Source organism: Mesoplodon densirostris, chromosome 18, assembly GCF_025265405.1.
Source record: "Mesoplodon densirostris isolate mMesDen1 chromosome 18, mMesDen1 primary haplotype, whole genome shotgun sequence".
In the NCBI taxonomy this organism is placed as follows: Eukaryota; Metazoa; Chordata; class Mammalia; order Artiodactyla; family Ziphiidae; genus Mesoplodon; species Mesoplodon densirostris.
Genome location: NC_082678.1, coordinates 42464954 through 42489505, shown reverse-complemented (window position 1 = coordinate 42489505; position 24552 = coordinate 42464954). Strand labels below are relative to the sequence as shown.

The window sequence follows — 24552 nt, the reverse complement described above, 5'->3', positions numbered from 1 at the left end:
CCAGAAATGTTTATTAGTCACCCCTTTTGTTGAAAGACATTTTGGCACCACCAGATGGAAAATCAGAATGCTTTTCATAAGATGATTTGTCTCGAGCATTCCTCCCGCGATCCCTCAAGGATGATTTCTGAGGATACAGCTCGAAGCGGAAGTTCTGTTGGCATCTGTGGGAAGGAGCTGGGTTCGTGGGGTTGTGTGTGTGCACAGGCGTGCACGCGTGGGCTTTCCTGGGGGCCCCGGCAGAGGCGGGCCTGGGGACCTAAGCGGATCCCGCCCCCGAGAACCCTGTACCTCCTGGGGCAGTGGAAACCCCAGAGAAGAGGCCTTGCCAGGCCGGTGTCTGTCCCTGCCCTGCAGGCCCCGGATGGGCACCTCACAGCCTTCATTCTCACCCTTAGCGAATCCTCAGAAACACCTGTGAGGGAGGGCTCTTTATTCCTGCCGACGGGATGCTGAGACTCAACAAGGTAAAGGACACGCCCCAGACCGGGGCCTCCGAGGCCTGAGGTCCTTGTGCTCCCAGCCCGCCCCCCGTGCCAGGGCGCTGAGCCTTGGGCAGCAGAGTGGGTGCAGCCCCCCTTCGAAGGCTCATGGACTGGTTCCCCTACGGGACCCTTGGCTCCTGAGAAGCCGCAAAGACATCTCCGTGGGGAGGAGCAGAAGTGGTCACCGTGGTGTTGGGGTGAGCGTCGGGGAAGTGGGGCTGTCGGAGACAAGATGGTGGGGCGGAGACATCGGGCACAGTGGTGGGGTGGGCGTGGCCATTCAGCCGTGGGCTCAGGCCCGTGCTGTGGAGGAAGGTCACGGGCGGGTCTGTGATGGAGGCTGGGGAGGCCGAGCCGGCAGTGGAGACGATGCTGGTCGTGGAGTGACCGCAGATTCCCGTGGAGCTGGTGTAGGTGGTGGGCACGGCCCTTGTGGGCTGTTGTCTGGCTGCTCAGGCCGGGATGAGGTGAGCGGGGGTGATGCGGAGAGCCTCACAACTCAGGCCTCGACAGGGACGTGGGGCCTCTAGGCAAATGACGGCCTCTCCCCCTCTCGACACCCCGTGCTCTTCCTTTTCTCGACCTTGGGGTCAATAGCTATTCCTGATCGGGATCAGTCCCTTCAAGTACGGGACACGGGGCAGGTTATCAACCCCATCCTGGGGGCCTGGCTCCCGTGTCTGCAGCGGGCCGTGACTTCAGGGCCTGGGGGTGGGCAGATGGTAGAGGGGCACCCTGGGGGCTGTCCCCCTCAGGGCAGTTAGCAGGGGCCGGAAGGCAGCTGGTGGTGATGGCTGGGAGAGGCCAGCTGCCCCCGCCCCTGCCCCAGCACTGTCCCCAGCTCCGGGAAGCAGGACGCAGCCCAGCTGGCAGCACGTGGCATGGTGTTTCAGGGGCTCACTGACCCTTCCCCGGGGGGGGTCACTGGCCCCATGGGGATCCTCCGATTTCCCCAGCTAGATGTGACCTCCCCCTCAGAGTGCCAGCCCCATATGGAGGCCAGATGTGGAGCTGGGTCGGTGTGAGTCAGCCTGAGGTCGCAGAATGCGGGTGACCACCAGGTTGGGCAGGGAGGGCCAGTGGGCCCCGGTGACAGCTCGACAAAGGCCCCTGAGCCCGCAAGGTGCTGCGCCGATCGGGGCCTCCTGCCGCGCGAAGGGGATGACGGGCCGCAGCCCTCCCCATCCCCACAGACGGGAGCCCAGAGCCTGGGCCTCCAACCTCTGCCGCCCCAGCAGCTGCAGGGTGCCAAGCTCCAGAGGGACCTGCTGGCGCCCCGTCTGTCCCCCTCCCTGGAGCATCCTCTCCTCTGAACATCCTGTTTTTAGAAAGGAGGTGTGGGTAGGGAAGGCTGTCTAATGGAAGGCGTCTCCTCCCATCTCACAGACTGGGACACCAAGGCTTGGAGTCGGGGGTGGGGGAAGGCGGGGATCTGTCCAAGGTGCCCGGGGACACTGGCCGCCTTCCCCTACAGACGGGCAACACTTGTCCCCGCTCACCAGCCACCTGTCTCCAGGATCACAGAGCACTTCTCCCACTCATGTGGGGCTTGGATGGGCATCATTCCCCAGTGGGATGGATCTCGGGGGTCTTGACACCCTACTTCCCTGGGGTTAGAGCCTTTGGCACGAGGACCCCAGTACTGTCGCTATTCCTGGGGTCTTCCCACACCTGCCGCTTTACCTGCTTGTGTGAGGCTCAGGCTGACAGGAGGTGGGGATGCCCCGAGTGTTCCACAGCCTCTGAGCAGCCTGGGTTACCTGCGGGGAGGCGGGCCTGGCCTAAGGTCAGAACAACTTTTCAGAGGCTCGCGAAGGGTCACCCCCGGAGTGGGCGCCTCCACCAGCAGGGCTCTGGTTAGGATCCTGGTTTGGCCTCCGTTTCCGGGCCTGAGGCCCCTTCTCTGGGTGTTCTTGGGGAAACAGCTTACACCCGTTGAGGGTGGTTTGACCCTTCGGAGCCGAGCGAGTGCCGTGTTCAGAGGGTGCAAGGCGACCAAAGTTGCTGCTGGACGCCCGCCCTCCAGGACAGGGCTCCACGCACGGTGTCCTGGGTGCCAGCCCAGCGCGGGATGGGGTGCTGCTCTGTGTAGAGGGTTTGCTGCCAACGGCTGTGGCAGAACCGGTGCACGGGGGCCCCGCTGAGGAGTGGGTATGAACTTGCAGCCAGGATGTGAGCCCTGGAGGCGCGGGGTCTGGGCCGAGGCCACGGCGGGGAGGCTGACTCTCTTGCCTGCCCTCCTCCAGAGGCCGAACCCCACTGCTGATGGGAACCGACCTGGGGGACTTCCCCAGCCCCACCGTTGCTGTGTGTGTGCGCGCGTGCAGCATGGGGGGCAGGTGTGGGTGGTGGGGCATCTCCTGAGGCGTGTGAGGCCCGCGGGGGAGGGCGGGGAGCCTCGGCCATCCTCCAGGGTGGCACCGTGACAACTGGGGCCGTGCCCATGATGGGTGTGGGCACATGCACTGCATCAGGAGTTGCCTGGGCTGTTTCGGTTGCTTCTGGCTGGGAGGGGGGCACCCGGGGCGTTCTCCCTCGGGCTGATTGCAGGGGAGACCAGCCTCCGAGAGGAGGGCACCCCGCTGGGGCAGGGCAGGGCCCAGCTCCACTCTCCTGCCCGAGCCTCTCGCAAAGCCAGGCGGCCAGTCTCCTGAGCGCATCTCGCCTGGGGGCCAGGGGTGTTGGCAGGGTCAGACCAGGACCATCTCCTAGGACAGAGGGCCAATAGCCTCCCCGGAGCCCGGCTCTCTGATTCCCAGCTCTCCTGAGGGCCCCTCCTCCAGGGGGCCCCCGGCATCAGACAGTCCCAGGCACCTCACCCCCTCCCCTCCCCAGAACACAGCCCGAGCACTGGGACCCAGCAGGGGAAGCTGAGGCTGCCTCTGTGTTGCTGGTGGTCTCAGAGAGAGGGGCGTACCATTGCTTCTTTGGCTTAGGAGGGAAAGGGGGAGCCTTCACCAGCCCCGAGCTGGGTGTCCGCACTTTACTCAAGGTCTGAGGTGGGGCCTTGGTGGGCGGGGCAGCCCCGAGGCTCCTGAGGACTCCGACTGGGGGGGGTCTGACCACAGCACGCCTCCAGCCCTCCACCGGGCGCGGCTGCTGTGCCCCGCCACCACCCCCGCCACCCCCCAACCCCGCCACAGGTTAGCATCCCCGCGAACAAGGCTTGGCCCTGCTCGGCGTTTCTGACCTGCACGGGGGGCTGGGAAACATGTGGTCAGAGCTGCACTTTATGAAAGCAGCTGCAACTCATGACACGCTTTCCGTGCCGGGAGATTTATGGGGCCGCGTGGTTCTAATGGTTTCTGTGGGGCTAGTGTCCTCCCCCACTTCGTCCTGGCTGCCGTCTCAGAGGCAGATGGGCGACAAGCCTTCCCTGGCTGCACGGGCCCAACAGGAAGGTACGGCTGACCACCCAAGCCTCCTTGGGAGGGGCAGCTGCTGGGAAGCCCCCGGGGACCCATGCCGAGCAGCCCATAAATCTGGGAGACCTCCAGGAGGCAGGAAGCCTCCGTGCAGAGGTGTCCCAAGCTTGAGGGGAGAGGCGACGGGTGGCCCCCCCCACCGCCATCCCCCTATCCCCCTGGGGTCTGAGCCACGGCCACTGCCCCAGGCCCCGCCCAGCAGGTCATCCATTCCATCTCGGGCTGCGCCGGCCGATGGATGTGCACTAACTGTGTACTCCTCGCTGACCTAGCAGCCGTCCTAGAACCTGGCTGGCCAGGAGCTCTGATCCCAGCGGGACATCCCCGAGACCTGTAAGCGGGGCGTGGGCATCAGTCAGCCCAGTGCCGCTGCCTGTCACAGACTGTCCAAGGTGGTGGCAACGCCAGGTCCTCGAAGGGCCCAGAGCTGACAGACTCTCGGTCTCCTGGGCCGGAGCTGGGGAGGGAGGGAGGATTTGAAAGAACAGGGGCTCTGGACTGAGGAGGGGGCTGCCATGGGGCCGCGTGGCCCCCTTTGGAGGAATCCAAGCCCCAATGGGCCCTGGAGCTCCCCACTTCTCAGCTTGCTTTTGCCGGCCTGGTACTTTCCCAGCGCTGGGACTCGGTGGAGGTTGAGGCACCCTGGGAAGGATGGCCAGAGAGGTCTGCGCCTATGGAAGGACACACTGGGGCCTCGGGCTGAGCCACGAATGGGGCTGAGAGGACCCCCCGGGCTGGCTGAGGCCTCCTGCCTGCCTCCCAGCCCCCTGCCCCGTGGCCAGAACCAGCCCGGTGCTGGCACCAGCTGTTCTCACTGGCCCTGGCCTCCGGGGGCTGGCCCTCAGTGCCCCCCCTCCCCTTTGGAGTCACGGCTCGCCCTCGAGGGCCAGGCCTCTGCCTAGGGCTGGAGAGGTGCATGCCCCTAGTAGCCAGGAGGCTGGCTGGAGGGCGAGCAGGGACCATCACCCCTCACGGCCCTGCCCTGGTAGCCGAGGAGGGCTCCTGGCACAGGAGGCCTTCCCGTGAGCCCCGGAATTGCTGAGGGGGGCAGCTGCTCAGGGCCGTCTGCAGCCTCGCCAGAGCCCCGGGGCCCGCTGCAGGAAGGTTTTCCTGCAGAAACTGGCAGCCCAGGGACCCCAAGGCCAGGAGACTAAGTGCAGCCTGGCCCCTGGGATCCAGGGGCTGACTCCTTGCTCTCCGGAGGCTGCGCGCACCCTTGCTTTCCTGTGGGCGCCCGCTCCATCCTGAGCCCTCACTGTTTGGGTGAGCAGGGCTCAGAGGGAGGGCGGGCAGGCATGTAGGGTGTGGACCCTGAGACGGGGACGTTGATCCCGAGTGCGGGGCCCCAGGAGGTGTGGGCAGCCTCCCCTCCGGGCCTGTCGGCCTCAGCCACTCCCTCAACTGCGCTTCAGTCTGGCCCCGGTGGCTTTGTGCAGGGGGTGGGGGGGTCTCGGCACGCCTCTTACCGCCCGGTCTGATATGGTCTGATCTCACCGTCCGTCTTTCTGAGGGTCGTCTCATCTGCCTCGTTTCTGAATGAGGGATGGGGGATCCTCCCTGTGAGGCCAGCTTAGGACATCGGTGCCGGGATGTGGGGCTTAGGACTGAGGGTCGTTGGCCTGTAGTGAGCGTCGTGTGGGTGTAAGGGGCACACCCTAGGGGACCAGGGGCCCACGCCGCCGCACCAAGTGCCCCCCCCAACCCCGTTTGGGCGGTGCCACAGGCCCCCAGGAGACCCCGGTCATTCCTGGCTCCCAGGCAGCAGGGCATCAGAGGTGGCCGCCGAGCCCTGCATGCTCCCCGAGGGGGCCGAGTAGGTCTGCCTGAGGTCACAGTTTCTATGTGTATTTTGAGTATTTTCAGCCGTGTGTGCACTGCGGGGACTTGGCCTGCGCACTATGTGTGCAGCTCATACTTGGTGGGCTGTGTAATATGCAGAGGTGTTGCCAAGGGCAGCGGAAATGTGGACTTTTTCCAGCATAATCACATGAATCTACCACCACCCGCCCTTGCCCCCGGCCCCGTGCCGTCCCAGCCGGCTGCCAGGGCGCTGAAAGGAGGACAAGGACCAGTGCTTCGTCCCCATCGACCTGTGTCCACTGCTTCGGCCCCTGGATGCTTGAGGACAGCAAGGTGTCCAGGGCCAGATCCCCCTCCGGGCTGCGTCCTCAGTATTAGGTGGGTCCCCTTTGGGCTGGGGAAGCAGGGTGGCGGCTGCTCTGGATGTGCCAGGGAGAAGGGGGGGCGGAAATGCAGACCAGGCAGGGAAGGTGGGTCCTACGGGGAAGGGTCACGTTCCTACAGGGCTGGGGAGTGAGAAGGGCCCCTGGGGGGCCAGCCCTTGTCCAGATAGCTCTCTGGCCTCACCAGCTCTGCCTTCCCACCTGGCCCTGAGCTGAGGCCCAAGATCCCGAGTCTCTGATTCCAGTGACACGAGTTTGCTTACGCTGCCAGAACAAAGTACCATAGACTGAGGGGCTCCAACAACAGATACTCATTTTCTCCCCGTTTTGGAGTTTGGAAGTACAGGATCAAGGTGTCGTCAGGGTTGGTTTCCTCTGAGGCCTCTCTCCTGGGCTCGTAGGCGGCCGTCTTCTTGCTGTGTCTTCACGTGGTCCTCCCTCCGTGTGTGTCTCTGTTCTAATCTCTTCTTATGAGGACTCCAGTCATATTGGATTAGGGCCCACCCTTTATAACTTCCTCTTAAAGTCATTAAGAGGTAATTAAGTTATCTCCAAATACTGCCACATTCTGAGGTACTGGGGGTTAGGACTTCAATGTATTAATTTTGCCGGCGGGGGGAGATACACAGTTCAGCTCTTAACACCAACAGATGATCAAAGCCACGTTCTCCCGGGGCCCGAGCCAGAGGTGCTTTCTGCAGCATCCTTGTTGGCCACCCCAGCCCACCCTGGTTGGGGGGACACTGTGGCTGGGCCGGGGGTCTGAGGTCCCGCACAGGCAAACAGCTGCATCCTAGGGGAGGAGGCTCATTCTGTATTCAGCTCAGTCCCAAGGAGAGGAAACCGGGGCTCTCGGGGATGCTGGGGGCGGCTCCCCATTTGCTTAGCTGAGGGGCACGCAGTTGCCACGGTGACCTCTATCTGCGCAAACACACACAGCCCAGCCACTTCTCCAGGCTGGAGGGCTCCCCACCCCCACCTCAGAGTTCACACTGAGTGTTGAGTCCCTTGGTGACAAAAACATGGAAACGGTTGCCATGGCAGCCATTCTTTGGAGCCCTCAGACTGGAGTGCAAAGTTGAGGATGCCCAGGAACAGCTGAAATGAAAATATGGGAAAATCCGCCACTTCCCTCACCCCAGAAGGATGAGTCAGATGGCCTTCGATGGAGGGCCCAGCCGTCCCTGCTCCTTCCAATCACCCCGGGCTAAGTGCGGGCACAGGAGGGGAACGGGGAGGGCCTGGGGAGTGAAGGTGGCAGAGTGGCCCCCAGAGACCTTGAGAGAGGCCGGCCAGGCCAAGCTGTGGGTGGGCTCAGTACCCAGAGCGAAGTTGGCAGGTGATGACCTCTTGGCATCCCTGGGGACATGTCCTCGTGGCTGGAGCGCACCTTGTCTCGGTCTCTTCACCTGTAATGTGGGGAGACAAGCTCCTTTCTCAGGCGGGTTCGGTCCACGATCTTCAGCCTGTCCAGGGGTATATAGGACGTGGTGGCAAGGGGAAGGCACCATGTTCTGACCGTGGGGAAGGAGGCCAAATTTCCCTTGGACAGGGGTTAGTACAGCAGAGACCTCTGCACTTACCCTGGAATGGGTGTGTGCCCCCACGACCAGAAGTTCCCCAGATAGGCTCCATGGGGCTCTGGTGCCTTAAGATGCACCAGCCAAAGGGTCCTGTAGTCAGAGTTGTTTGGGAAGCCAACACACGCGTGTGTGCACACAGTTTGTAGATTAAAGGCTCAGAAAAGTCCTGCACTAAGGTGACTTCCTTTGTTTAAGCCAGTATTTCACATATTTGAGCAAAATCCCCCCCCTTAAAACAAAAAAGTATGTCCTCCTTTTATGAAGTATCTCTTAATATCCTGCAGAAAGAACATCTGTTAACATTTACTAGAGCATTGATTCTCAAAGTGTGTTCCCTGGATCAGCAGTATCTGGGAATGTGTGAGGTGTGCGGTCCTGGGCCCCAGTCCATGTCTATTGAATCGGAAATTGGGGTGAGGCCAGCAATGTGTTTGACAAGCCCTCCAGGGGCTTCTGATGCCTGCTCCAGCTTGAAAACCCCTTCTACTCAGGGAAAGAGTAGCAGAGAATTGAAAGGGAGGGGAAGGGCCTGAGGATTGGGAGAGGGTCAGGAGGCCAGGGAGATAAGGCAGTCTGGCAGGGATGGGAGGCGGGCAGTACAAGGATCCTGGACTCTGGAAAAGAAGCTGCAGCCACCCTGAAGGGCTGTTAAGCGTGCACTGTACCTGGGCACTGACACTCCATTCTGGTTTTCTGAGATTGGATCAAGGGCAAGGTTGTATGTCTAGGGGTGTCATGAGGCTTGATGTTAAGTGACGGGGCCTTTGGAAGTGCCCAGGGGGTACCATCGGAGGAGATTTCCCTGAGCCTGTGCCGAGGGGCCAGTGCTATGCTCATGGAGGGCACCTGCCCCAGCCGCTGGATTCTGCCCAGAATTCTGGGGATGTGGTCAGTACCTACCCACAGCACCTTCCCGGACCCTAAAGGGGCTTGTCCCCAAAGACAGTGGTGGGTGGCACCTTCAACACAGGACATAAGGCTTCCTGGAACAGCGGCCTTGGCCCCAGAATCAGCTTTGCCACCACATACCCATTCCCCTGTCGGGTACGGCGTGCAGTCACTTCCCAGCTCCGGGTCTTCTTTTCCTTCTCCATCAAATAGGCCGCCCCATCCCTGGCCCTCCTGGTTGCAGGAGCTCGGGGTCCAGGCGGCACCCGTGGCCCACCCTCCTGCCTGTGCTTCCTTGCAGCCGTCCAGATCCACATCCTGAAGGCAGACAAGGCAGGGGACTGGTGGAAGTTTACGGTGAACATCATCTCCGTGTACAAGCAGGGCACCAGCCGCATCCGCCGCGGTGACCAGAACCTGTGGATCCGCTCGCGGGACATCGCCTGCAAGTGCCCCAAAATCAAGCCCCTCAAGAAGTACCTACTGCTGGGCAACGCGGAGGACTCGCCCGACCAGAGCGGCATCGTGGCGGACAAGAGCAGCCTGGTGATCCAGTGGCGGGACACGTGGGCGCGGCGGCTGCGCAAGTTCCAGCAGCGCGAGAAGAAGGGCAAGTGCAAGAAGGCCTAGCGCGGGGTGGGGGGCAGCGGCGCGCCGGGCGGGCTGGGCGCCGGGGTCGGCGAGCGGGAGCGGGCGACCCGCCACCGCGGCGGCGTGGACTTGGCCCGAGAGGGCTTTCCTAGCTTGGGGGAGGGTGGGGGCGGGGCCGGCGCGGGCCCTCGGCGGCCCCGCCCCGCCCCGGCCCCGCCCTACCGCGCGCGCGCGCGCGCGCCCGGCCCGGCGGCTTGAGGACGAGATTTAGCTACCTCACGGGCTCCCTCCAGAGCAGAGGCGATCCCCCCGGGGCCGGGGCAGGCGGGCGCAGGTGGGCCGCAGCGATGGGTAGAGAAGGGCACACGAGGGGAACTGTGAACCCCCAGGCCCACCGCCTGGCCAACCCCACCCCCTCCCGCTACCCCCAACACAGAAAATCCCGTCCTGTACCCACACCCTTCTTCGGGAATTCCCACAGGAGCCCTGCTTGGGACATGCGGGGGTGGGGGGGCGGCAGGAGCCTATCCCAGCAGCCTTCCCCGGGCGGCCTGTGGTCTCCACCGCGCCGCCTCGGTCCCCCCCGGCTGGGAAGCCCCCGCCCAGCTGACGGGTGGGCCCAGGGCCACCCCTGAGAAGCCCGCGGAGGTGCCTGACGGAGGCGGCGTCGCGAACGCGAAAGCTCCCAGAGTCTCCTTTCTGGCAAGCTGGCAGCGTCCCCTTCATGACATTTTCCGGCGAAGGGGCAGGGTTCACGGCAGTGACGCTATTTGTGTGATGACCTCAGCTCCCACAAGGCCCCGAGCAGTGTCCACAGCTGGGCAGGGCCTGGAGTAAGGCCGTTGCGCCCGGCGGGGGAGGGGGCTGGCCGGAGGGGGGAGAGGTGCCAGCGTGCCTGAGCCGCGGGCTGGCAGGGGCAGGAACTGCTAGGGTGCTGGGTCCCGAGGAAGCCGTAGCCAGTGCCTGCTGCGGCCCTCACTCCTGGCTCCACCAGGGCAGGGACAGAGGCCGCTAAGCTGGGGAAGTCTGCTGGGGCCGCCCGCCGGGGCTGCCCACCTGGCTGTCCTGGTACCGCCTGGCAGCACCTCGCCCACCCCTTTCTGGCGGCCCCCTCTGTGGACGCCTCCCAGGCCCCCGAAGATGGCCTCCCACGGGGCCAGCGCCTGTCGCTTGGGGGCCCCCGCTGCACCACCCGCACGCTGCAGTCGAGGCCCGGCTCCTCTGCCAGGAAATGGGTTTCATCTTCCCTGCTGGGGCCTGGCCGCTCAGAAGGGTCACACCAAGGATGAACCTCGGGCCCCGTGGCCTGGCTTCCCTGCTTCGGCCCCCATCGCCACTGCCGTTTACTGCGCACCCGCCCTGCGCCAGGCACTTTAGCCCTGGGATCTCCTGTTATCTTCATGGCAGCCCTGAGAGAGGGGTTCTCACCCCCAGTGTCCCCGTGCAGATAAGTGGCAGAGCCGGGCTGTCTGACTCTCTGCGGTTCCCTCGCAGGCCACAGCGGCTGCTTCTGGGCGAGTCACCCGAGATGCTGGCCCTGGTGATGGCATCTGGCCTAGAGCACAGAGATCAGGAAGTGGGGGCAGGGATGGGCACAGTCACGTCTTCAGAGGTGGCAGCCAGGGCTGTGGGTGAGGCCTGGTGTAAACTGACCCCGGGGCAGCCCCTGGAAGCCCCAGATGGTGGGCAGGCAGGCCGTGGCTGATCCTAAGGTGGAGGGAGAAAGGCTGCCTGGGGGTGGTTGGAGGGATTCCAGAGATGCCCCCAGGGGCAGGGGGAAGACAGAACTGCCCTGGGAAGGGGTATCTGCCTTGCCTGAATCCAAGCCCAAGGCTGGGAGCGTACGGACCTCTCCACGCAGTTGGCCCTCCAACACCGTCCAGCGCGGTCCGAGTGCACTTAGTTGGCCCACAGGCCTGGAGAGGCCCTGCCCAGTTGTCCGGAGTCTATTCATACCCAGAAGGGCCTGAGTCTCAGCCCCCATCACCAGGGGCCTGCACTGGTCGTCTCTGAGGCCCCTCGGGCTCTGGAGCCAGCGGCCTGCCAAGGAGCACTGCATCTTGCTTTAAATTCACCCAGCCTCGCCCTCCTGCTCGGCACCCCGAGAGCAAAGTAGCTTGGCCTCTAGGGAATGCCAGGGTGACCAGATCAGCCAGCATGGGGTGAGGACGCTGTTGGGGTATCAGTCCTTGCAGGCTGCCTTCCCCACCTCACGGATCCAACCAGAAGCCAGCCCACCGGTCCTCTGAATCCAGCACCAATTGGGGGTGAGGACCCATCCTTGGGAAAGCAGCCCTCTTCCTCCCCTCGCACCACCCCCCTCCCTGGGGAGATATGGAAATAGGAATTGAGGTGCTCCGGCTTGTACAGTTAGGAAAGGATATAAAATGGAACTAGATTTTGAAAAGTGTATTAACCAGAGTTGTGATATTGTAGGTGTTTGAAGAAAAACATACCAGAATAGTCTTTTTAGGGGAAAAAAAAAAAAATCCAAGCTGCCCACTTTCTTACCTGCTGGGTGGTCTGCAGCCCCTGACAGCAGGGTCCCTGCGTTTCTGACACACGGTAATGCTGAAGACTGGGGCAGAGGGAAGGGGGGCGGATGGGGGCCTGCCCCTGGACTCACCTGCAGGCTGTGGCTTCTGTCCTGAGCAAGCAGGGCAGGAGGCAGCGTCCTCAGGTCCTGGCAAGTGGGAGGCCAGGAGCTGCCCCAGGTGGCCCCTCGCACCCGCCTGGCACTCTGCCTCCACAGTAGCTGCAGGAAATGGGTACAGACTGTCTCGGGGTCTCCCCAGGTTGGAATAAGACTGAAATCAAGGAGACCCTGAGGGATCGGGAGATGGTCCCTTTAAGAAACTGAAAAATGTTAGGGTTTCAATGCTCAAAGGAAGAGTGGACAAACCAGACCCATGGATGGGGTTACTGGGCCACGGTTCATGGCCACAGCCATGCCATACCCTAGGGGTATCGAAATGTGTGCTCGTGGGGCCTTGCCCCTGCCAGAACCAAGCCAGCCCCCCTCCCCAGGGCACCTCCCGTCCTCCCCCCGACTGCCTCCTACGTTCGGAGTTCTGTTCACTCAGAATTGTAAATGTTTAGTTGTGACCATGACATATTGTTTGGGTCAGTGTTCCTCTCCAATGCATACTAATATATTATGGTTATTATATATGAATATATTTAATGACATGGAAAAAGTTGTGGATTTTTTGTTTCTTTTTTGTTTTTTTTTTTTTTTGGTTAGAGTTGTAATGGACCCAGATGGAACTTGTAACATGGGCCCCACATGATAGAACTAAATTCAGATATCAATTAAATAAACTCTTGTACACTGTTCTCCGTCTCCCAGTCTTTATTGGTGGCCTGAGCTACGGGTGGTCGGCCTGTGGGGAGAGAGGATGGTGAGTCCTCAGGCCATTTAAGGAATATGGTTTCTGGTCTTAAAAACTCCCCAGCACGACAGAGCCCTGGGTTTTTCACAAAGCCTGAGACGGTACCCTAACAACCCACTTAAAAAAAAAACAGGAAAAGGACAGCTTTGCTTGGAAGGTCCTAGGGGCAGGCTGGCTCCAAATGCGATTTGGACAGTCTCTATTTTAGTCCCCGAGAGACCATCCCTGGGGCCCATCCTGGCCACTCCCTGGGCTCCGGGTCAGGGGGACTCCAGGGGTGGGGCAGAGTGCACCTCTGAACCTCCGCATCTGACTCAGAACCTACAAGTAGAGTTTTTGCCTTGCATGTAACCAGTTTCTTCTATTCACAACTAAGGGGAGACTCACCAGCAAAGACACCAGGGTTAGTGACGTTCAAGACTTTTTTCAAGCCATTGCTGAGGCTTCATTCGGCGCAGGGATGGGGCCGGCGCCACGCAGCCACCAGGAGCTGAGCTTGCTGGCTTTCTGGAGGCTATATTTAAACTTCCAAATGGTTGTGATTTCTCTATTAAATAAACAATTCAGTCATTAGGAATATGTTGCGTTACCATGCAAAGTGGAGCCGATCGTCACCAGGAAGCTATAATTTCTGCACCCAGCTGTTTCGAAGACAAGTCTCAGCCACGCAGATTCAACCCGCCCCTGGAAGGCACGGAAAGCCCGTCCCCACTGCGTGGAGAGCAGGCTGAGACGCTGTTCGCTGCGGCGCAGGAAGGAAACAGGGCTAGCCCAGCCTCCTCAGGGGGTCCGGCTCTAGGAACGGGAAGTGTGCTCTCAGAACCAGGGGTCAAAGCCCAGTGGGTAGACCCAGGGGCGGCAGCGCCAGACACTGGGTGGGCAGGGACAGGTTACAGGCCTCAGGTGGCTGGACAGGCTGAGGCGAAAGCGAGCCTTTTCCGCAGCCTCGGGCTCCCCTCAAAGCCAGTTCAGACCCAGCTGGACTCTTTGCAGGATTTAAGACATCTGCCAAACCCAGTGCAGGAAATCAGCCAGCTTGCTGCCAAGTCCTGACCCAAGGTGGTTGGAAAAGTCCACTTTAGAGACCGGAATGCCGAGGTATGAGGAAACCAAGAGATTCCCATCGGGGACTCGGGGGCCAGCAGAGTCCAGTCAAAAATCCAGACCTCGCTGGAGGAGAGTCCCCCGGCGTCGGGCTGGCTCTTGGGGAGGCTCCCGCGTTTGTAAATCCCTCCCCTCTGGCCCGAGACGGCGCTTGGGGATGGGGGCTGCTGGCTCGTGGCAGAGACGCACCTAGGTTTCCGATTCTGTTGAACAGATAGCTCTGTCTATACTCTTTTGAGACTAAATAAAGACGTGTAAGAAATATGCCAAGAAAAACTAGGCGTGGAAGGACAGACAGGGACTTCCCTGCTGGCGCAGTGGTTAAGAATCCGCCTGCCAGCACAGGTGACAAGGGTTCGAGCCCTGGTCCAGGAAGATCCCACATGCCACGGAGCAACTAAGCCTGTGAGCTGCAAAGAAGAGTAGCCCCCGCTCGCTGCAACTAGAGAAAGCCCGTGCACAGCAATGAAGACCCAATGCACCCCACAATAAAAATAATTTAAAAAACGAAAAAAAAAAAGGATGGACAGAGCCAGTGTGAGAAATAAAGCAATGAGTTAATCCATCCAAGTACTGTATCAGACTGGAGACTCAACAGGACAGCAAGTCACTTCTGGAAAGAGGCAATGCTTTCTGTTACTGGCACAGAGGTGGGAGAACTCTGAAGCCGTGAGAAGCAATTAGAGGAAAGATGAGTCTTGGCCCACTTTTCAAAATAAAGGGGGGAAAACCACACTTACCTTCAGCAGGGCTAGGCTAGAAAACCCAACTAGGTAAAAGATGATCTTTCACTAATCTACACAAAGAACTCTCGGTTCTTTTGCCCGGAACTGGAGAGGCAGGAGTACCGGCTACAGGCCGGCTGGTGGTTCTCAGAGCACTGATCAGGAGAGAACCTGACAGTCCTCGGAGCAGAGGGACGGTCGGGAATCCTGCAGCAGCCCCGTGCGAGGAGGGTCCAGGGCTCTGCCGGGAGCACAGCGGAGTGTCCTGGGGCTAATGAAAACTAAGGTTTGGTTACAGTTATTAATTATAATGACGTTTCAGTGGAACAAAAGTACCCGTCGTAACCAGGTATCTGGATTTCTTTATATAGTATCCAGACTTTAAATGCTTATAATTAATCATCAGTTCAGTTAAACAGTACTTATGATGTTATTTTAATAAAGTTTACTTTCATCAAAAAGTCACCCAAGGTGACGGGTCGTGCCTCTCTTCCCTACGCTTGGGGTACCACTAACTGCTCACACCACCGATCCAGAGCCCTGCCGGCCGCCTGGGACCTTGGGCCTGACGCCATTGGAGGGGGAAACCAGGCCTGGCCAAATCCAGCTGGAAAATGCCACATGACCCCAGGGTGGCTCCTGATGCAACAACAGTTCCCGAGTGGCCCATCCCAGCCGCTCGGGATGCCTTGCCAATTTTGGGCTGCCCCTCAGTTCAGAGTGGGGTGGGTATCTCCCAAAAGAGAGAGCCTCCCTGCCCGGCACCACCCCAGGCCTGGACGGCAGGTCCACACGGTCTCACCCGACCAGCTTCTTACCCCCTCCCCTGCCTGCGGGTCCAGAGAAGTGAAGTCACTGGTCCAGGTCACCCAGCTAGGTAGGGCTGGGCCATGCTTAGAGCCCACTGAGTCAAAAGAACAGAAGCCGCTGTGTGTGGACATCGGCTGAGTGTTTGGCTCGGAAAGGCCTTTCCGTGTGGCCGAGCCAGGCCGCCGTGGCTCTGGTTCAAAGACCCCCCACGAGTTGCCGGGGCTCCATGCTGAGCAAGTCAAGGGGAGGTGAGAAAGTCAAACAGACCTCCAGTGCCCCCTCCCGTGAGCCCCAAAGTGAGGGGCTCCAAGGAGACGCTGTTTATACAGATTCGGGGTTTGGCACAAGACTGAACGTTGTGCTCTGCGGATGCCTGATCTTCCACTGGGGGCTCCGTTAGCAACCGCCCTGCCGCCGCGGAAAGTGCCTCCCAGGGCACCTTAGTGCGCAGAGGCGCCTGGCCCCCCCATCCGCCCGGCCCAGCCCCTTCGGGAGCACACCGTCTTGGTTCCCGACACAAGCCTGCCTCCGTGTTCTCTCCTGTGCTTCCCCGACCCGACCCCCGACAGCGTGTCTCATGCTCATGGCTGCCCCGCTCCCGCCCTCGTCCCTGGGCCACCGCCAGTCTGAACACGGCTCCCAGGGCCTCGCCTGCCCTGCACGTGCTGGCAGCCCTGGAGGTCAGTGGGCACCGGGTCGGAAGCAGGGGATAGGATCCTCGAGCCCTGGATGTGGAGGCCACCTGGGCCGGGGGGCGGCTGTAGGCTTGGGGTAGAGGGAGAACCCGCTGTCAGCTGAGGCCCTCGGGGTGCTCCGTGCTGCCACGTGCTGGCTCACCCGACCCTCGCAGTCACCCCCGGAGGCAGGAGGCTGCATTCTCTCCATTTTCTAGAGGAGGAAACGGAGGCACGGGAAGGGTATCTGGCTGGCACTCGCACAGCTGGCGAGGGGCGTGGCTGTCACCGGGGCTGTCACTGCCTAGTTCAGGCTCTCTACCTTCTGGGTGCCTCCTGGTCCTCTCGCTGAGCAGGGCAGGTGAGTCCGGCCAGGGAGCTGCAAGCAGAGGCGACAGCTTCCCTTCTGGGCAGAGCGTTCCCAGAGTCCCCTTTCTCCTGCCACAGCCCGCGTGGCTGTCCCAGCGGCCCGGGTCTGGGCCCCCAGCCGACTTGCGTGGACGGGCAGCAGGAGGGAGGCACCGACGCTGGGGATGGAGCGAGGTTGTTCGGATTTGGGTGACTGTGACTGCAGCGCCGTCCCGGCTGAGCCGGAGCGGAGTCCAGGGCTAGACCGCCTCCCGGAAGAGCGCCGTGTGTCACCGCCACACACACATCGGGTGGCAGCGGGGCTGCCCAGGTGGCCTGGTAGTGACCTGGCCCCTCTAGGGGGGAGCTGCTGGGAATAGGGTCACCCAGCCTTTGCGGCGACTTACAACTGACCGAGCACAGAGCCCTGACTCCCCTGACGGAGGCCTGGGGTCTGGAGCCAGGTCTTCCCTGTGCGCTGGAGTCTCCAGGTCGCCAGGCTGCAGCGCGGTCCTCCTGGTGTCTATCTCGGCTCCCCAGGGAGGGGGGTGCGGTGAGATGGGTCAGGTCACGCCTTCTGGAGAGCAGCCGCCCACAGTCTCTAGGAAATCCACAGGAGACCCCCCCAGGACTCCCCTCCCAGCTGCCCGATCTCTCCTCTTCCAGGGAAATCTTGTGCTTGGAAACTGCCCTAGGTTTTCATCACCAACACCAATTCTTTCCCCTGGAGCCACGGAGGGCAAAGCAAGGCCCGCTGGCCCAGCCCGTCTTCCACTTGGCCAGGAGGGAGGGCACGGAGCTTGGCCCTCTGCCCCTTCCAACCCGGACTCACCGCCGCTCCTGCGGGCCTGGCACCCTTCGCAGGCCTAGCCCACGCGTCTGCCCTTGCCATCATGCATGTGCACACTCACACACACACACACAAGGTTGTCAGGGCCAGTTTAGGAGCCAAATAAAGGTACATGTTCTCCTGCCTGCATAATCAATCACACCTTCCTCTGCACCCTAAACGGTACCTTCCTGCCTGATCAGATTCATCAGACTTGATTCCGGCTGCTTATAGGGATGTTTCAGCCTGGGAAGACGGGTTTGCTGCACCGAAGGAGGAAACAAGAACATGCTTCTAGGTCTGAAGGTAGTTCCTAAACTAGAGTCCTGAGCTATTTCACCAGTAGGAGTGGCGAGCCTTGCGGGGGGACTTGGGCAGTGGGGCGGGCGGCAGTTGCCCAGAGACACCTGTCTGCATGTCTCTCCTTCGTGTCACTCCTTCCTCCCTCTTGGACACACGTGGCCTTGGCTGTTCACTGGTCTCCCACATGGGCATGTGACTTCCCCGAGCAGACTAGACACTTGAAGTCACAAGCTGCCTAGGAATTCGGCCTCGTCCCCCCAGGGTGCCCAGCACGCTGTGGGATGGCTGGAATCCATCAGCAGCCACAGGGCAGTGACCACCAAGGGACCTTGGGCTAGCAGCCCAATGACCAAGGCAGAACCCAAAAGGGCCACCCTGCCCAATACCCCGGCAGCCCTCTGGAGCTGCCACACGATCTGCCTTTGCCGAAGCAACGCACGTCAGCAGTTCAGAGCTTTGGGGGAATTTATTGAGAGTGCCTTGCAGGCACCAAGAGAATGCTGAGCTTGACTCCATCACTGGCAGGGGTCCCGGCTGGTGGTCCCTTGACGGCCACTAGTCAGTAGGCCAGACTGCAACGACCACAATAGCCACAAGCAGCAACACAATCACCATTATCATCCCTGAAAAACAGAAGCATACAAGACCCCCTGTAAGGATTCACAGCAGACGAGCGTCACCCCTCCCGTGAAGTATCTTCCGAGAGACAGTGGATGCAGGTCTCCAGGGAGCCCCGGTGTGGGGGGCTGTCAGCGGCCTCTGGTTTTGCGGGCTGGAGGCTGCGGAAGGGAGGGGCTCCAGGGACACCGGAGAGCTGCCATCTCGCCTCCTCGAGAGCTGTGCCCGAAAAGTGCCCGCGTTCCTGACCTGCTGGGGCCTCCCCTTTCAGCCCCCCGCTCCGGCTTCTGTGCGCAGCTCGGCCCCGTTTTCTGTTTGCATGGATGAGGCCTTGACAAAGCAAAGGGCTTGGTGTTTATGAAGAAATACTGACTCTAGAATCCATTTCCTCCCCTATCCACATGGCTTTAGCTTTCCTTCTTGAGCCCAAGATACTTGTCAGCCCTCTGTAAAAAATTCTGAGAGAGAGACTTTTTCTTTAAATTTTTTTATATTAACATTTTCTAGTTTTACTTCCTCAACTTCTTGACTGGGGACCACAAAAGGAGAGAGCATCAGCCCTCCTGGCCAGTCTGCTCCCTGTGTCCAGCTCTGCTTGCCAAGCCCGCCCCGTCTCCCTCCGCTGACGTGGCTGGACTCACCACGCCCATCCCTGCAACGCTGATGAAGAGGGAGGGCCCAGGAGGACTCGGCCACTTCGCCTGACGCGCTCACCACCTTCCACGCTGACTTCCCTGGTGGGTGATGAGTGCCTCCTACACCCCGGAGGCCAGCACGGTGGTGGCGTATCAGACACAGGGCCCGGCCACGACGGCGCAAGCGCTCGCTAAATGAAGGCCCCGAGAGGGGAGTGAGGAGGTGAGGTGAAGCTCGTGAAAATGCTCTACAAGTAACAGGAGTCAGGGTCACGTGGCTGTTTGGCCACCAGGACTGCCCACGTCAGACTGAGGAGCTGTTTCGGGGAAGCTCAGGGTCCCCAGAGTTCAGCAGCTTATTTTCTTATAGGAAGCCATTAACACATTCTTGATCTTATTGGCTACCAGATAACCACTGGCCACATCAGGCTTCTAGAGCTTAAGAGCCACCTGTGGCCAATGGCTACCCTATCAGACAACAGAGAACATCTCCATCTTCATAGAAAGTTCTGCTGGACAGAATGGACGTAGCGTGTGGAGTTCTGATTATTTTATTTATTGCTGCATCGCCAGCTTTCTACAACAGTGCCTGGTGTGGAGACTTAATACGCAATTGTTGAATAAATGAATGAATAGCCGCTCAAGGTGTTTTTGACACTCAGGCTACACTTGGACAGCTCCCCACGTTGGGAGTTCTGCTTCTCCTTCTTCCTGAGTCAGTTTTGTTAAATTATATCTTTCTGGGAAATTGCCCATTTTTTCTGAGTGTCCAAAAGTACTGGTATAAGATTGTTCCTTATATTCTCCTATAATTTAAACACTATGCTGTACCTCAGTCCTTTTTATTTCTCACACCACCTGTTCGTGCATCCATTTTTTTTCTCTAGCCTTGCCACAAGTGTGCCCCTTTTTTAAAAATATTTATTTATTTTGGGCTGTGTTGGGTCTTCGTTGCTGCACGTGGGCCTTCTCTAGTTGGAGCGAGCGGGGGCTACTCTTCATCACAGTGCTCAGGCTTCTCATTGCAGTGGCTTCTCTTGTTGCCGAGCACGGGCTCTAGGCGTGCACGCTTCAGTAGTTGTGGCACGCAGGCTCAGTAGTTGTGGCACACGGGCTCCGTGGCATGTGGGATCTTCCCGGACCAGGGCTCAAACCCACGTCCCCTGCATTGGCAGGCGGATTCTTAACCACTGCGCCACCAGGGAAGTCCCTTGTGGCCTGCTTTATATAACCCATGAGCTAAGAGTGGTTTTTATATTTTTAACGGGTTGTCAAAAAAGAAAAAGGAGATGTGTCCCACTGTCTGGGGTCTGCAAAGCCTAACGCATTTACTGGCTGGCCTTTCACAGAATCTGCCGACCCTGCTCTATGTCACTGTGGCCATGGATGGCGTCACTTAGGTGCTGGTCTCTGGCTCTCCCTCCATTTCTTTCATCTGGGATTTCCTTTCTTCCTTGTAAATTCAGCCATCCGTTACCACTCTAGGGGGTGTTGTAATATTTCATCTAGCATTTCAAGATGCTTGTAGTAAGGCGGTGGGGGTGTGTGTGGCTGTTGAATGAACATTCTCTCAGTCCAGCTTCTTGCCAGAGCCAGAAGAACACATCTTTTCATTCATTTCTGCCTCCAGAAACATCTTCAGGTTGACCAAAGGCTCCACCTGGGCAGGAATCCCACTGCTTCTTGGCTGGGGGAAAGGTTTATATTGTGCAACCTTTTTCCTTAAAAAACAGTGAAAACGAGGGAAGCAGACAGTCCAAGGTGAAGCGTCAGGGGCAACTGCTGGCCCAACGGAGCCCAGGCTTATCCTGAAGCCAAGGGGGAGGACTGCGTTTCTGAGGAAAGGGGAGAAGGCGGGCTGAGTGGTGGCTCAGGAAGAAGTCCTGCCGGCGACGCTCAGCCAGGATTGGGGCTGGGAGGGTGCGTGGGGCTGAGAGGCTGCCTGTGAGGCCCGGGTTCTGGACCAAGGCTGTGATGGCCCAAGGGGAGGCCCATATGAGTGGCCCTGAATTTTCAAATCAGGGCGATTATGAGAAAAGCAGGACAAAGAAATCAGGAGCAGTAACTGGCTGGGAAGGAGAAACCATACATTGGGTTTGAGTTTCTATGCATGGAGCCTGCGGTCCGATGGAAGCAGCCTCAGGCATCACAGTCACCACCATCTCCTGCTTGGGTCGCTGCAAGGACTGACCAGCCGCTCCCTTTACCCAATCCTTTCCCCACAATTGAGCTGGAATGGAAATCAGACCAGGTTGCTTCCTGGCTCAAAACCGTCCAACGGCTTAAAATCCCCACTCCTCATGGCATTTGAAGGCTCTGCGTCCTCTGCCCCCTGCTACCCCTGAAGCCCCACGGTGTCCTGTGCTCGGGCCATCCTGACTTCGGTTCTTCCGGTGTGCCCCGCACCCTCCTGCCTCCCGGCCTGGACCCGTGCTGTCTTTCCTGCCCCTCTCAGTCTAATCCCTGTTCATCCTCCAAAGCTCAGCATCAGTTTCCCATCCTCCAGGAACTCCTTCGTGACCTGCAATGGACCGTGTTCCTTCTGTCTCCGCAGTGACCCTTCTTAAACCACGATTTGGGTCCTCAGTCAGTTACTATCTGCATCCGCCACTGGCACGTGAGCGTCTATGGCAGGGACTGTGTTCACCACCACGTCCCCTGTGCCTGGAGCAGAGCCTGGCACACGAAAGAGGCACGAGACATTCTTTTTGCTATAAACCAATAAATGCATTGAGTATCTGGAAGTAACCTCAGGAGCCAACGAGAAGGACACGGAAGAGGCAGGCGGCAGGGAGAGGGGAGCTGGGCAGATGCGCTGAGGAGTCCAAGAGAAACTTCAGAAGATGGTCAATCCCAATTACAAACCCTGCAGAGACCCCAGGGGGACGGGGAAAAGCTCCCGCACTTCGGAGACAGTTCACAGCGCAGCGTGGGCAGAGGGCGGAGGCCTATCGGAACCATTGTCAATACGGTGATTGCTCTTTCAGCCGCTGATTATTCTACCACAGAAACCGTGAGTTCTACAAATGGTGCCACAGGAAAGGTACGATGGGGTCCACAAGACCTGTGAAAAATGAAACGCACTTCACCTGCCGACACCAGAGATGGTAACTTGATAATATGTGATAAACTGGTTTCCTGTCCGAAGATGAAAAGTGGGACTTTGAGATCAACGACAAATAAGACTGACATTTCAAACCCTTTCAGAGCAAACAGGGGTCCTCTGGGTAGGAGGTTTCCAGCAGGTTTAAGTACACTGGGGTGCGCCCTGGGTCAACTGAGGAAGTCATTCTGAGGAGGCAGGTGACATGGATAAGCCAAAGCCAACTGCAGCCTTGTGGATTCGTTTGGGTCAAAGAGTAGAACTTGGGCTTTTCTGGAATGTGAACAGAGCTCTAGCACCTTCCTTGAATGGAGTCTCCCCCCTCTGAAGGATGCTTCAGAAAGAGAAACCAAGGGTCTTTTCAAAGCCAGGGAGAGCTAAGCCACGGCGTGCGTGGACTATTCAAAGCAGGCCAGGTTGCCTTGCTCAGAGTCTCAGCAATAGGTAATTCTTGTCTCTGTTTTTTTATGAGGAAGCTGAAGTTCTAGAAAACTCACTCTCTTGCCTAATGCCCCACAGCTGGTGAGAGGAAGAGCTGGGATTGGAATCCAGGTGGGACGGACCCCTCGGGCCACGCTCTTACCCTTTCTTACCCCTGGGGCCCGTCTCGGGGGGATCCTGATTCCCGACACAGCATGGGGTTTATCAGAGTCAGAGTGAGAGAGAGTGAGAGAGAGTGAGAGAGAGTGAGAGAGAGTGAGAGAGAGAGAGAGAGGGAGGGAGGGAGGCCCAGGTGTCTTTGGGCTGGAAAACTGAGATAAAGAGTTTCTTCTCTTTTTTTTTTTTTTCCTTTTCCCATTTCTTTCCTTCTTCCTTTGGGCAACTTTTTTTTTTTTTTTTGCGGTGTGCGGGCCTCTCACTGTTGTGGCCTCCCCCGTTGCGGAGCACAGGCTCCGGACGCGCAGGCTCCGGACGCGCAGGCTCAGCGGCCATGGCTCACGGGCCCAGCCGCTCCGCGGCATATGGGATCCTCCCAGACCGGGGCACGAACCCGTATCCCCTGCATCGGCAGGCGGACTCTCAACCACTTGCGCCACCAGGGAGGCCCTGGGCAACTTTTTATAGTGGGAAAATTGAAACAAATACAAGAGTAGACGGCAGAGGCTAAGGAACTGTGATAAACTCTCATCACTCAGCTTTAACAGGGGGCGGTTCGTGGCCAATCTGGTTTTATCTATACCCTCACCCACTCCCTGTCCCTGGTGTATATTTTGGAAGCAACTCCCACACGTTTCATCTACAGATGCTTCAGTAAGTATCACCAAAAGGCATCATCAGAAAATCCACCACACCACCACCACGCAAAACACAGAGGGGTTGCTATTCCTTAAAGACAGAGAGAGGCAGGGAAGAGCCCCCAACACTTCAGATATAGGAAGGTGGTTCCAGCTTAGGGGACGAGGGAGACCAAGCCACCGATGGCCACTGGCCACGGGAGGGAAGAACAGGAAAAGCATTCCGCCGTGTGTGACAGAGAGAACTTCTTTCTCTTGCCTCAGAGGAGGGCTCAAACCTCAGGGGGTCTAGTCATCCATTCCCCCCCCCCCCCGCTAAGGAAATGTTGGACATTTCAGACCCAGGAAAGACAGTGGAACTTCTGGGAACCTACCAACTTCTGAAACAATGAATGCTCTTTGCCCCCAAACCCAGCACACAAACACCTGGCGAGGCTGCGGATGCCGGCAGCCTTCCTGCACACGTCACTCAGCTCTGCGCGGGGCCTGCTGGCACCTGGCAGGGCAGATTTTCCCTTCCAATCCCCAAGTGCCCCTTTCAGGGGCAGGCCTGGGATGCCAGAGTTCCAAGAGTGGAAAAACACCGTCCGTTTCCTTTGGTCAGTTTACCAGATGAGTATTACTCAACCACTTAATAATATTTACAAGTCCAGCTCATGGCAATTACCAAAAGATGTAAGAAAAACTCCTTTGCAGACGGAGAAAGGATGTGAAACACGGTCTCTCAGGGACAGTGTTGTGTTTGCGGAAGATTGTTCATCGGGATTCATGGTCCATATTTTTTCCAGTGAAACACTGGAAACCAGCAAATTACGGAGGCTGTGATGCCAACACCTCTGCCACAGCGGAGCGTGGGTAACGGCTCCTGGTGCTCAATGATGAGGAGGAGGAGGGGGAAGGGGGGAAGGGGGAAGGGGGAGGGGAGGAGGAGGGGGAGGGGGAAGGGGGAGGGGAGGAGGAGGGGAGGGGGAGGAGGAGGGGAGGGGGAGGGGGAAGGGGGAGGGGGAGAGGGAAGGGGGAGGGGGAGGGGAAGGGGAGGGGAGGGGGAGGGGAGGGGGAGGGGGAGGGGGAGGGGGAAGGGGGAAGGGGGAAGGGGGAGGGGAGGAGGAGGGGGGAAGGGGGAGGGGAGGGGAAGGGGAGGGGGAGGAGGAGGGGGAGGGGAGGGGGATGGAAGGGAGAGGAGTGGGGGATGGAGAGGAGAGCAGGGGGGAGGGAGGGGAGGGGGAGGGAGGGGAGAGGAGTGGGGGAGGGAGGGGAGAGCAGGTGGGAGGGAGGGGAGGGGGAGGGAGGGGAGAGGAGTGGGGGAGGGAGGGGAGAGCAGGGGGGAGGGAGGGGAGAGCAGGGGGGAGGGAGGGGAGGGGGAGGGAGGGGAGGAGGGGGGATGCAGGGGCGAGGTGGCGGGAGGGAGGGGGATACAAAGGCCATTTTATCTGGTTTTTGCTCATCACAAGGAAAGCCATACTGGCTGCCAGCTGTGGTTGGTTGTTTGGAACCAAACTGTATATCCTCCTATTGTCTGCTTTGTTCTTCACACTGGAAGCATCAGGGCCCACAAACAGCTCTCACACAGCCTCTAAAGACCCACAGAGGACATTTATGAAAGACTCCTGGAGCTGTTTTT

General features: G+C 59.4%; 2 protein-coding genes across 4 annotated transcripts in view; one reads left to right on the top strand and one right to left on the bottom strand.

Annotated features, from left to right (window-relative positions):
- The window catches only part of NTN1 (netrin 1), a 192001-nt gene extending 182700 nt beyond the window's left edge, over positions 1-9301 (top strand). For both annotated transcript variants that reach the window (XM_060082377.1, XM_060082376.1), the window contains exon 7: positions 8866-9301. In XM_060082377.1, coding sequence (XP_059938360.1) covers positions 8866-9194 — 329 coding nt within the window. In that variant the 3' untranslated portion in view covers positions 9195-9301. The remainder of the gene's footprint in view (positions 1-8865) is intronic.
- An 8486-nt stretch (positions 9302-17787) lies between these two features.
- STX8 (syntaxin 8) overlaps positions 17788-24552 on the bottom strand; it is a 247639-nt gene continuing 240874 nt past the window's right edge. Inside the window, exon 8 of one of the 2 annotated variants that reach the window (XM_060082510.1) lies at positions 17788-17963. In XM_060082510.1, the coding sequence (XP_059938493.1) occupies positions 17896-17963 (68 nt within the window). In that variant the 3' untranslated portion in view covers positions 17788-17895. Of the gene's footprint in view, positions 17964-21538; positions 21658-24552 lie in introns of those variants that run through there. The other variant, XM_060082511.1, reaches the window with a different exon arrangement.